The sequence below is a fragment of the Phacochoerus africanus genome, chromosome 1, assembly GCF_016906955.1.
Source record: "Phacochoerus africanus isolate WHEZ1 chromosome 1, ROS_Pafr_v1, whole genome shotgun sequence".
NCBI classification, from domain to species: domain Eukaryota; kingdom Metazoa; phylum Chordata; class Mammalia; order Artiodactyla; family Suidae; genus Phacochoerus; species Phacochoerus africanus.
Window position 1 is genome coordinate 243,070,886 of NC_062544.1, and position 14,547 is coordinate 243,085,432.

The 14,547-nt window shown below is 33.0% G+C and overlaps 1 protein-coding gene across 1 annotated transcript in view; it reads right to left on the bottom strand.

Moving 5' to 3' along the window:
* The window catches only part of LOC125111271 (ephrin type-A receptor 6), a 656,452-nt gene that overhangs the window by 433,201 nt on the left and 208,704 nt on the right, over nt 1-14,547 (bottom strand). The window contains exon 4 of the mRNA XM_047753191.1: nt 11,439-11,774. Within this exon, the coding sequence (XP_047609147.1) occupies nt 11,439-11,774 (336 nt within the window). The remainder of the gene's footprint in view (nt 1-11,438; nt 11,775-14,547) is intronic.

Below are 14,547 nucleotides of genomic sequence, written 5' to 3' on the forward strand. Positions count from 1 at the left end.
CCAAAAAAAAAAAAATATCAAGCGAAATTTCAGTGAAGATATAGAATCACGAGGAAAGCAATCAGTTCTTGAGAAATGAAAAAATATGAAAATAAAGCACTTTTTATACCAAATCCAGTTCAGCAATACCATCTGTTTGCCACAATTATGTGCTAAGTTTAGACAATGTAGAATTTGAGTTTTGCTTGGTTGTTTTGAATCCTAAACTTATTTACTCTTCTTAGTTATTCAATAATTAACCAAAACATTTTTAGCATATTTTAGCCCTAAAATTAGAGTTATGGTTTAATATACAAAGACATAAACAGTCCATACAATTTAACATTAAGAAAACAAACGACACAATTAAAAAATGGGTAGAAGACCTGATAGACATTTTTCCAAAGAGGAAATGCAGATGGCCAATGGGCACATAAAATAATGCTTAACATCACTAATCGTCAGGATAATCCAAATCAAAACTACAGTGAGATATCACTTCACACCTGTCAGAATCACTATCCTCCAAAAGCACACAAATGAAAAATGTTGGCAAGGATTTAGAGAAAAGAGAACACTCATTTACTATTTGTGGAAATGTAAATTTGTGCAGCTGCTGTGGAAAACAATACAGAGGTTTCTCTAAAAACTAAATACAGGACTACCATATGATCTATCACTTCTAATCTTGAGTAAGACAGAAACAAAAACACTAATTTAAAAAGATACATTCATCCCAATATTCATAGCAGTGTTATTTACAATTGCCAAAATATAGAAGCAACCTAAATGTCCATCAACAGATGAATGGATAAAGATGTGGTACACATGTGTGTGTATATACATATGCAAACATACACATAATGGAATAGTACTTAGCCATAAAAAGAATGAAATTTTGCCATTTGTAAAAACATGGATGGACTTAAAGGATATTATGGTAAGTGAAATAAGTCAAACAGAGAAATACAAATACTGTATGTCACTTATATGTAGAAACTAAAAACAAAATAACAAACTAATGCATATAAGAAAAAATAAAGAGGCTTAAAGATACAGAGAACAAATTGGTGGTTACCAGTGGGGAGAGGGAAGAGAAGAGAAGCAATATAGGGGTAGGGGAGTAAAAGGTACAAACTATTATGTATAAAATAAGCTACAAGAATATATTGTACAGCACAGAGAATATAGCCAATATTTGATCATAACTATAAATGGAGAATAACTTTTAAAATTGTGAATCACTGTATTGCATACCTGTAACATACATGATTTTACATCAATTATACTTTAACAACAAAAAATTACAGTTGGCTGTACAAAAGCAAGTAAATCCCTATTCACCAAATTTATGTTAAACAAATGATAACTCTCCCTATGCTCTGCCTATGGTGCTTATGACATCATGACAAGTTACACTGGATGGAAAAGTCACATGAAGGCAAGTGTATGACTTCATTCCCTCCTCTGAGATTGGGAGCCACCACAACGGGGAAAATAAATTTTATGGAAGTAAAAAATAAAATTCAAATTAATAAAGGAAATGAAAAAAATGGAACATCTGTAGAAAATAGTTTAGAGAAAGATATTTAGTTCTAGAGCAAAATACAAGAAAAAGGATTTCCACCTTGAAAGATCATTAAAACTTAATCTAATTCTACATGTGTAAAGAAAATGGATGTACCAAGGATGTATCATAAAAACAGTTCTATCAGAATTTAATGTCATTAGGCTACTTTTCGCATTTCATCTTTCATTATGGAGTCTTCTTTTATTGGTAAAATTAGAGTAAAATTACCTTATATTAACAATCAATTTTTTTTTCTAAAAAAAAAAAAAGAAATAAGTAGGAATGATCTAAACTAGAATGTTCCACTGAGGGTCTTCCTGTCTATGAAGAGTAATGATACAAAGACAGAGACCTTCTATTTCTTGAAGTGTGATTTATTTTTTGTATTCTTTTCTTAAATAGGATAATAGCCAGAAGGAAGATTTTTGGTGAAATATATGGAAGATCACCCTAAAAGAGTTAGTTAAAAGATAGAAGATAATTGGAATTCTTTCTTAGAGATCTTTGAAAGGGAATAAAATAACATTTATTTATAATATTAAAATATATTTATCTATTAATGTTATTTATAACATTTATAGGTGCATCTTGCTTGATGTCTTGTAGCTGAATTCTACTTTCTCTTGAGATTGTTTAAGAAAAGTGTCACCTTATAAACATATAACTAATATGAGCTGGTAGCAGTTAGGTTAATACAATTCGATGGTGGAAAATAGTTTATTTTAGGACATAATTTTATATGTCATTTATCCTTAAATATATAATTAAATAGCACTTCAAATAGAGTTTAATTGTTTTGCTCTTAAAACAAGTATTTCACATTTTGTAACACAGCTAAATAAAAACAGTAGTTGAACATTTTAAATATTAAACTGTTCAGCACATTAAATATTTATTCTCATAAAAATAGAATGAGGACCTATTCCCAATTTCTAGGAATATAAATGTGCAATTCATATCCTCAACTGATCAATGCATTTATCTTTTTTAAGAGTAATAAAAAACTTAAAAATATAGAATTATGAGATAGGACATCAGTATCAAATAAACTTATCAAAATACAATCTAAAGCCATAGAAAGTAGTCAATCATTCACTATATTAAAAAGCCTTGAAATAGGAAGTAAAAAAAGGGAAGGGTATCAATTCACAGAGGCATTATAAAGTAAAAGGTAGTCATATTTTAGAGACTTAGTGGTTCAGTAGAGGTAAAATAAGCTTTTTAAAGACAAAACAAAATGGAATGAAAAGTGCATTTCTATTCACACATTACAGATATATTTATCATCCTTCGAATATTATTTTTATCCTTTAATGAAAGATTACTTAAGAGATATGTAAGCTGGATAACAATTTGAAAGAATGAATACAAGAAATTTAATGAGTCATGTCATAATTACTTTGAAGGAAAAAAAAAACTTTTCTATCTTAGGGCACAACATGGAAGTGACACAATATAACAATACAGAGCAGAGAACAAAGTTATCAGTAGCAATGATATCTACTCTTAGGTCTATTGGAATTTCAAAATAATTAGAATAGCACTAGGCAAATTAGGGAAATTCCTTTCAAATTTTTATGTTTTTAATCTTGTATTACTAAAAGCTTTCTTCACTGTCTAACAGGATAAGCATATGGTCAAACAACTAGTTTCTCTTTCATAAAAATAGAAAAGTGAAATATCAACACTTAACCACCTGCCATATTCCTATTTAATTATTTATTACTTTATACATATTTTAAGGATTTACGTACAAAGTAATATTTCAGGCACTCAGTTCTTGAAAACATATATTGAATCAGATCATATGATTAATTTAGAGTTCTTTTATTTAGCCAAGCTCTTACTTCTAAATCTTTAAAAATGAAAGACTGTCTATTGACTGCTCCATAGTAGACATAGAATCTCAAACGGTCAAACATGCATGTAGTTTTCACTCTATGTGAAAAGCAGGACGTGGCACATCATAGTTACTGACTATGGTTGTTTGTTGCTAGCACACAGAGATAAATGGGAAAAACAATGACACCGCCATTTAGTAAAATGTTTTAGGATTGGTTTCATGAGTGTGTTACTTACATAGTCGCATGGCACTCTGACCCCGCTCAGCTGCTGCCATCTTGAAATTCTTTTTTTTTTTTTTGTCTTTTGTCTTTTTATGGCTGCACCCACGGCATATGGAGGTTCCCAGGGTAGGGGTCTAATCGGAGCTGTTGCTGCCAGCCTACACCACAGCCACAGCAATGCCAGATCAGAGCCGCGTCTGCAACTTACACCACAGCTCACGGCAACTCCAGATCCTTAACCCACTGAGTGAGGCCAGGGATCAAACCCTCAACTTCATGGTTCCTAGTCAGATTTGTTTCTGCTGCACCACAACGGGAACTCTGGAAAACTTAATAATTTTAAGTTTAACTCATGTTAACTCATGTTTTGTAAGTGAAGTTTGATGCGACAATGGAGCATGGGAACTTAAAGCCCTGGTTCTAGGCAAGGTCTAGCTTCTGGTCACCCTCTCTCTTCATATCCTTTGGAATGTGTTTTTCCTACTTTTCCCCTTCTCTCCACTATGCTCTTCCAGAGCAGGGAGGGCACTCTCCACCTGGGTTAAGTGACTGTGTTAACTTCTGAGGAGGGAGGACCATATTCCTGGGTTGTCTTCTGTCTCCAGTGGGGATTTGAGCATGTGCACAGAAGAATCTAAGTTGGGCTCTCTAGCAATGGGGACTATAGAGGTGTGTGTGTGTGTCTGTGTGTGTGTGTGTGTGTGTGAGAGAGAGAGAGAGAGAGAGGGAGAGAGAGAGTTACCTGTCTCTGTTCTGCAGAAGCCCCATCTTACTGGGGACAAAATTCTCATCCATCCCATCCAGGTAGCAAATAGTTTCTGGGAAGGAGGTTTAAAGACCCTTTGGGTTATCCCAGTGTAGGTTGGGAAGGCTCTGAACACATGGAAGTTGTCTTAAATCTCCCTTCAAGTATCCCTGTGTAGAGGGAGGGCCTCTGGACTAGATCAGTGCGTGAGGACATCCTCTCTTCCACCTTCCAACCTTTCTGAGTCTGTCTTACCTTTGTCTGTTCTGGTCGGCTTGAGACATCCTCAAGGACTTGGGATAAGGAGTGGTGAGGGACTATAGGAAAAGAATTGTGTAATTTTGATGATTCCACTTATGATTTAAATGTTCTTATATTTACAATTAAAAGAAGCATTGAGTAAATAAAAAGATGAGTGGTACAGTTTATGCTAATAACTTGAAAATTACTCTTTACTTAGAAGGACATTAAATGGCAATTAAAAAAGCACCATGACAAGCTGAGAGAGAGAGATTGCAGAAGGAAAAAGGTTTATATTTTAGTACCTTTAATGGCCCTTTTTTCCTGCTTTTTGAACAAAGGGTCCTGCAGTTTCATTTTTCACTGGGCATCTCAAATTATGTAGCTGGAACTGACTGTTTTAGAATCCAAACCAAATAGAAAAGTGCTGAGGAATACATGGAAGAAAAAAAATCTACTTAATCTAAAGATGCTATATGTAATTTCAGTCTGATTAAAAGGTCAGCAATTATTTTTCAATCTTTACAAACTATTTATTAAGTATTAAGACATTTCACATTTTAAATAATGATCAGAATAAACTATCAACCTTGAAAATCTTTTAGTTTTATTCTTACACATTAATTTTTAAAAATCTTTGTTAATATTTACTTTGAAGAAAAAGGGAATTTTAGAAAACATCCACTCCCCAATGAAAACCTAGTTTTTAAGAGTAACCTATTTGAGTCAGTTATCCAAATCAGTCAATCTGTTATTCAGGAAGAGTTTAGTTAATTAAATTAAATTGGCTTCCATTTTCAAAACAAAGAATTGCATTGAAAATGAGCAAACAATTTGACAGACATTTACTCAACCATACAGTAGAGTCTTTTATCATATGATAGGTATAGATTACACAAAATGTGATCATATGCACTTATCTTCATTGCTAACCAGGTTTACTTTTATATGATTTAAAATATTTCACTAAATAATCTCTATCACTATTACTATTTTTTCAATTGATGTGAAGAAATTCCATTTAAATTGTTAATGTAGTAGCACAGGCATCAACATAGCAATAAGATCTTAAAAACACTTAGTCACCTTTCCTGAAAAAAAAATCCACAAATGAGAATTTCTCAGAGAAACAGCTGATGAATCTAAAAGCCAAATGTTTAATATCAAGTCCCTAAGATTAAACACATTTCTCTAGCAATGTATGATCACCAAAAAAAGCCATGATTGGTTTAGTGTTGATTAAAACCTTTTGTTAAACATTCTATAAGGGCAGCGCTAGAAGGTTTAGTGAGCATGAACTTTAATATACGCTAAAGAATATATATGCACTAATACTTTCCAGTTACTTTTTAGACAAAATCTTGGTTAAATTTAAGACTTCGCCCTTTTAATTCCCATTGCCTGGACCATTATTCTATATATTCACAGGGTTTTCTCTTCAATTCATGATTTGCTCAAGTGCTATGTTATCAAGAGAAGTGTTTTTGGTTTCCCTAAGTAACATGCTCTCCCCATTACTTCCAAATCTCTTACTATGCTGTTTTTTTCACTAAGCACTAAAACATAATGGACACTAAAATATAATGTCCATGAAGGAAGGGACACTATTAAAAGGTTTGTATTTCTCCTTTATTGCTATATTCCCAGCACATAGAGAAGCTTCAGTTAGACAGTAGATATTCAATAAATATTTTGAGTGAATGAAATAAAAAATAATGAAAGACTAGCTGAAACTATCTCCAATTTCTGTTAATGCAGATAACAGAGATTTATGAGGTTACAGACAATATAGGTTGAGGATATTCTTAGCCAACACATCATCCTTGTTCTCAAGACACTTACGTATTGGTCAGGAAAGCCAACTATTAAAAATATTTTTATGGTCCAGAGAGAAACTTGTATGCTCTTGTGCATGTATGATTGGGAGCAATTTAATTTCTACGTTTTTTGATAAAAAGCTGAGCCACTGACCAACTTCAGGACACCCATTGATAAGGTCTAAGAGCTTTTTCTATACCATTCATTTATTCAAAAGATGCATACCACAAAAAAACACTAGACCTGGGAATAATTTGATGTTTCTCAGGAGTAAACACAAAGTTTACTATCATCCAGACTCATTATTATAATTTAATATTTGGTTGGACTATAAAGGTATTTAGTTATGATTAACTAGACTGACATTTCAATTATCTTCCCTACATAAAATATTCAATGCACTTTCAGAAGAAAAAACACTTTTCCTAGGAGACAGGAAAATTTTATCCATCAATATAAGGTGTCTGTGGCTTTTGACTAGGTAATTTTCTTATGTTTTAAAATATGAAAAATACAAATAGCATCACCCTTGGCTTAAATTTTGGTTACTGATTTTAAAAATTTTTAACTTATCATGCCACTGGCTTGAAGTTGGTGTATTTTTAGCAAGCGCTTAAAACTTTTATGCCAATTTCTTTTACTTTGCATAGACTTGTGCAGTTTTAAGAAAAAAGAATATTCGCTGTCAAGAATTCTGAAAACATGGTAAGTTTTATGAGCGATATCTAGACATAAAATAAATTAAAATATAAAGATGAATGAATGTTTACCATGTCACTAATTACCTACTTTAGTAACGTGAAAAATGTTGATATTTTCAGAAAGCGGTGAATTGTAAATCACCTCCCAAGTTTATAAATATATGGAGCCTTTTGTTGATTAAAATCTATTTTCAAAGTCGGTTAAATTAATCACTGCTGCCTGGGCAAGTATATGAAATCTGAAATCAAAATGTAAGTCTAAGGCAAGACCTCTACAGAACAGTCACCCAATGGCAAATTTTAGGAAACCAAAGAACTGGACAAACTGCTTCTGACAATAATTCCTTTAAAGACCCTTTAGCAAATATCAGCAGAATTGGTTTGTAATTTAGCATGTCTTTCACTTTGAAGATGGCCCCTAGAGGTTTTTGATTTTGTCAGGATATCTACAAACACAATTTGTTTCAGCCTGACTATCCATGATTAACATTTTCCTTTTCTGTCTATGACCTGAATAATTCCTTTTACTAAACTTCACATCTTAGTTTTTCTATCATGCACTGAAGATTAAAATCAAATGTTTTCTAGATATTGCTTTCTTGTTTTGCTCTATAAATGAACCACCTTTAAAGATCATTTAAGTCAACTATGAAAATAGAAGCTTGCAAATATAGTTTTTAGGGATTGTAGAAGTCACTTAATTAAGGTTTATTGCAAAGATTTCTAATTATGAGAGTCATAGTCTTAAATCTATAATCTTATTTATACAACTAGAAGCAGGATAATCAAGAAATGATTCTCCTAACTACAGCTAAGTGGTTGTAAGTAATTTGGAAAAAAAAAATTTTAACCTTTCTTTAATTGTAAACAGAGAGCAAACAAGTAAAGGTTGTTTAATGTGGCTTTCTTAATATTTCTTAAGTATGAGAAAAGATATATACATATAATGAACTACATGAAAGAAAAGGCAATTTGACACAAACTTCCTCTTTATCCTTATGTTCCACACTGTTTACACAAAGAGTAGTAAAAATGTAATTAATGCAATAGTCCATAGTTTTTTGTCTTTTTTTATTTCCTATTAAAGTCTTCAATTCCTTCCCTCAAACTTTCTGTACCTCTGCAATATACCAACTTCTTAGATGCTCTCAGTATATTACTCATGAGCACCTAATATTGCTCAATCTTTGCTTAGTTCTTTTTACTCAGCATTCTTTTCTTTCTTTCAGTTTCATTTGGCCTGCCTACTCACATTTTACTCATCTCTCAGAAGAGAATTTAATTTTACTACTGCTTCCTCAGGAAGACCAATCCTTATCCTCCAGATGAAGAATACATGCTCTCAGAGCACCCTGTACTTCTCCTTGGTGGGACTTAGAATAGCACTATCACGTATTTGTGAAAGTATTTGTTTGTTATCTGCTTTCCCACCAGAGTATAAAATTCACAAGGGCTTACTCACCACTATACAGTTATGTGTTGAATAAATTAAAGACTTATGAGTAGCTCATGTCACTTTAGTACTTTAGTATGAAGACAATGATACATAACTTATGGGATAATGAGACATAATTTACTCTGGTCTTCTCAGTCCAACAACATTGTAATATGTTATCATGTCACTTTAGAGAGTGACTCGAGTCTCTTTAAAGAGAATTTCTGAGGATATTTAGGTGGAATGATGGGAAATCCCTCCCTCTATTTGCAGTAGTAAAACTGTTATCTTATTAATAAGGCCGGCACAAATTGATGACAGCTCAAGTTTGGTTCTGGGATGCTCCAGTTTCTATAAGCTTCTTTTTCACTCAACACTAAAATCTGCCCTCTTCTGATATGAAAAGAGTACCAGATACATGCACAGATTGAATTATTTCATAATGTTACCCTGGACTGTCATATTTTCACTTTAGAAGATTTGGTTTTTGAACATCATAATTTTAGGCAGAAGAAAAGAAGGCCTTCTTGTTTTCTCTTAAAATTGTAACACGAAGATAATGGCTCATTCATATAAGATTAGTCATAATATTTTATAAAGTATATATGTGGCAATATTTTAGCTCAGTTTAGGCTCTTATTATACTTTTCAAGTGAACTTTAAATGTATTTTTATTTTTTATTATAATTTATATCTAAAAGTTCAATTAAATGAATAATAATTGTTTCTTAATATTCTCAAATATAAATATATTAGGGATGATTTTTTAACAGTACCATCTCTGGAAGCTCCCACTGTGGCCAGTGGTAAGAACCCAATGTAGTGTCTGAGGATGTGGGTTTGATCCTTGGCCTCACATAGTGAATTAAGAATCTGGCATTGTGGCAAGCTGTGGCGTGGGTTGCAGATGAGGCTTGGATCTGGCGTTGCTGTGGCTGCGGCTGTAGCTCTGATTTGACCCCTAGACCCCTACCCTGGGAACTTCCATATATCACAGGTGTGATTGTGAAAAGAAAAAAAAATTAAAAATAATACAACCCCCTCCAGAATATATAGTCTCAATGTATCGATACTATATGCTATTTCATTCTTAATATAATTTTGTTCTTATAGCAATATACTTTGAACAAATTATCTCACTTTCAAGATGGGAAATAGTTCATATTCTGCCCTTTTGCTAAGTTAGAAAAACAGTTTAAAAAATACTTGTGTAACTATAGTGCAACATCAAAACCAGGATATTGACTTTGGTAAAACCCACAGGGTGTGTGTGTGTGTGTGCGTGTGTGTGTGTGTGTATAAGTCTCTGGAATTTATCACACATATAACTTCATGTAATTACCACCAAAATCAAGATATGTAAAGGTATTATCATTACAAAGCTTCTTCTTGCTACCCCTTCACAGCCGCTTCCCTCTCTCCCTAATCCCTGACCCTTGGCCGCCAAGAATCTATTTCCCATCTTTAAAACTGTTATTCCAATAATGTTACAATAAATGAATTATATAATATACACTATTTTAATACTTTTTTAATTCAGTATAGTGCCTTTAAAGTTCATTCAAGTTGTGTGCATCAGTGTGTTCCTTTATATTGCTGAGTAGTAGTCCAACATTTTCAATATACTTCTATATTAAATATCACCATACACTATCTTAATGAAGAGAACAAGCTGAATTGAATCTCCTAAAATCCATATGTTGAAGTCCTACTTCAGTAGTTTAGAATGTGACTGGATTTGGAGATGGCCCTTTAAAGATGAAATTAAGGTAAAATAATGTCATATGGCTGAGATTTAATCTGTCTTAATGGTATCCGTATAAGAGGAGAGTCAGAAACAGACATGCACAGAGGAAAGAACATGTGAAGACACAGGGAAAAAAGAGCTCTCTAGAAGCCAAGGATAAAGGTTTTAGAATGAAATTGACTCTGCTGATACCTTAATCTTAGACTTCTAGCCTATAGAACAATAAGAAATTAAATTTCTGTTGTTTAAGCCACCTAGTCTGTGGCATTTGTTATGGCAGATCTGGAAAATAAATATAGTGTAAAAGAATAGTTTTGTCTGTATAAATCTGTCTCGTCTATATGTGTTCACATAAAATAACACTTTCTGCAATAAGACAATCACTGTGGATCCACATAATTTATGAATACTTCTCAAAGGGAGTTTTTAAAATCTCTGAAGCTCTTCCTATATCATGGTCTGTGATAAATTATGTTATATGGGAATTAAAGAGAATACATAAAAATTACAAGACTATTCGCACCTAAATACATTGCAATAAAAATCTACAGTGTTATAAAGAGAACATTTAGCTGAAAGCGGTTGGAGTTTAAAAAGACAGTTTCCATTTTATAAAAAAACTGTACCTAAATAACAGCATTTAGACACATTTCCAGATTTTTTTGCTATTTCTTTTAGAAGAAGATCATGGTTAGTTATGTTGACAGCATTGTTTTTACATACAGATATGGATTATAATTAGCATAAATTCTCACTATTTGCTTATTTGACATAGAAAAGAGATGAATGCATAAGTACAGCAATTGAATCTCTCTTCATTTAGCAACATTTTATTTCTGTTTAATGTTTGTTGGTAAGTAATATGGACTTGCTCAAGATATATTAGCACTGGGTTGTTTTAAAAATGTAAATGCATAGTCATTAAAGAGAAGCATTATATCTAACTGATCAAACTGTTAGGAAGTAATATCAAAAATACCTTTCGGTACCTTGAGAAACAATAATGACAACCAGAAAATCACCCCTATTATATATAGAATATACAATTGTATCTCAGTGAAGATAGGTCTATCAGGGATATTAAGCATCAAAAGCAGATTATTGGACTGTTTTGAAAAAAACAGCACTGGAACTTACCGTCTTGATCCGTGGTCACTGTAATAGCTGTGAATGGCTTTGGAGAAAAACTCAACTCAGAAACTCCATTCATGGCTTCTATTTCAAAGGTGTAATTCACGTGAGACACGAAGTCAAGTACTATCACGGAATTGTTGATTAGGCCAGTATGTCTTGGGATGAAGCGGAGTCCTCCACCACAGTCCTCACACTGGTTGGTGTCTAAGCCACATTTCTTACAGATTACACTGTATGTGAGATCTTTTCTCCCTCCTGTGTCACTTGGCGGGCTCCATTCCAAAATAAGAGCTGTTTCATTGATGTTAAAAACCACATTCCTAGGAGCTGAAGGTGGCCCTAGAGAAAGCAATTCAAAAACAAAAATACATGTATAGGACAATGAATTATGGTGCTAACTTGAAAATGTCATCAATAAACACTTGCTGGTCTTGTGTATTACTTTGATATCTTTCTTCTGATGGAAACCATAAAGGAACATGGTTAAAAATATCTGAGTTAAGTCTAGTAAGAGAGGAGTCTTAGGGGTTATAATGGTCTATAACTTTCATACATCAAATTGAAAGCCACAGATCTCCAAAAGATACAGTAATTATACTTTTTAAATGACTGAAAACATATAACCAAACATTTTTAAATTATGTGGTTTTAATTACATCTTAATAATTACATCATCATTTTAAAACTTTGAAAAATAATATATACGTGTTATGTATAAAATATACTGTGTTCGGTCTTTGAATTTTCAAACCATGCTTGATGTGTAATTAAAGCTCCCATTCTTTTTTTTTTTTTTCCTTTAGGGCCACAAATGCAGCATACAGAAGTTTCCAGGCTAGGGGATGAATTAGAGCTACAGCTTCCGGCCTATACCACAGCAACAGCAATGCCAGACCCGAGCCCAGTCTGTGACCTACACCACAGTTCATGGCAACATGTATCCTTAGCCTACTGAGTGTAAGCATTGCCAGGGGTCAAAACTGCACCCTCACAGATACTAGCTGGGTTTGTTTCTGCTGAGCCATAACAGGAACTCCACCATTGATTTTTGGACAATCTCTCTAAGGGTCTTTTTTCACAGGCTGAGAATAAATGGTCACACTTGGGGTGGAAAATTTGGAAGAAGAGGAAGAGGGAAGGAACCTGGAGGCAATATAAAAGCTTTTACTAGGTCCTGCCAATTTTATTGGATAAAAAATATATATGGAAGGGATAAAAGAGGGTATACATAAGCTATGGCATTTAGACATTCATTTATATTAACTTTACTAAACATACGTATGTGTGTCCTTAAAAGCTTATAAAGAGACCCACAGAATCTTCTTTTTTTGGCGTCAAGACTCTGCATAAACCATATTGGTCATGGATGGTGCGATGAGTATCTGCCTTCAGGTTTCTTTCTCATTATTTTTCTATATGTATCACTCTGCATAGAGTACTTAATACCTTTTAACTATTCCAGTCCTTTCTTTAAATTGTGTCAATATCTTTTACACTTTTCTGAGTCCTTACAACTTCATTTTCATATCATTCACTAAACAAATACTAACTGAAGGTGTACGAGATGCCAGGCACTATACTATATCCTATATTGTGAAATACCACAGAATCCTTCCTGTAAGAGACTGTTCTTATAATATTTTGAAAAATAACTAATTGCGTGAATAATTAAATAACATTTGTGCCGTATTTTAAAAGCCTATTTTTAAAAAATCTAATTTTTTTAAAAAAATTTAGCTATCAATAATATTTGCTTAGAAAGAGAAAAAGAAATATTTGTGAATTTTATCCATAGAAAAAAAATTCAAGTTTTGACAAAGGCCCCTTTTGGATTTCAAGATATAGTCATTCTTCCCTTAAATAATTATTTTTCAGTGACTACTACATGTGCCAGATAATCTGCTAGATTTTGGCCTTCAGCCTGAATGTGACAGGCATTATTTTTGCTTTCTTGCTATTTGATATTTTAGCTGAATAGTTAGATAAACACAAATACACACACAAACATAATAATAAAATTCAAATTACAATAAGTGCAATTACAGAAATCCAAAGGAAAGGAGCTGAAGTAAAAAGTACTGGGGGGCCCATCTGAGAAACATTCTGAGCAAACCTCATGCAGGTGATGTGGAAGATGTACCAAAGAGTAAGAAGAATATTAGAGGTAGAAGATGTGTGGTTCTTTAGGCAAAAATGATTTTAAAATAGTCATGGTACTGGAAGAAAATCACTATGGCTAGAATGCAAAAGGAGTAAGCAAGAAGCAGGTTTTAAGTAATAGGAAGGAGCTGGATAATGCAAGACTGCTAAACTTCTTGGAATGGGTCTAGATATTTCCCTACTTATAACAGGAAGAAACGGACAGATTACAATGTATGGAAGTGATGTGTTTCAAAAAAGAGCCTTCTGGCTGCAGTGTGGGAAATGGTCTGAGCATAGAGGACTCAGTAGCAAGATCTATTATACGGTGTTAGAGCAGAATAATATCACTCACAGATCCATACGACCGTATGTTAGGTTTGAGATAAGAAGCATTATATTTGCCTTTTTCATTTTGCTGGATCCTGATATCAGCAAACAGATGGGTAGAAATCTGAGCCATCTATACGTACACCACCTAAAGCTAGACCTAGAAATGGGATAGTTTTTCTAAAAGGTTTCTGCATACCTTGCTTTATGCCATTTCATGTTCCAAAAATGTTACATCTGCCTTCAGAAAGGAAAATATGGAAGGGATTATAAACTGGAGCAACAGAAATAAGCATATTTGTTACCTCCAACCTAGTTCATGCTTAGGAGATAAAGATTCATTATCTTTATCAAAATAATGTCTTCCTAAAGAATGATACATTCATATTGTTGCTGTTTTCTCTTATTTATAATGGAAAACATGAATTATTATTCACTTATATTTCCAAGAACAGGAAGAATGTTGTCAACTGTGTTATGCAAGGATATGACTGTCCGCCTAGAGAGACTTAAAAAAAAAAAAAAGGCAGACACCCTTCTTACTCAAGGGCCCTCATACCAATTTGCATGACGATTAAATAGCTTTTTAATTGCTGTTAAATTATTTCAGCGAAACTGTGATTTCATGCAAATATTAAGCTGT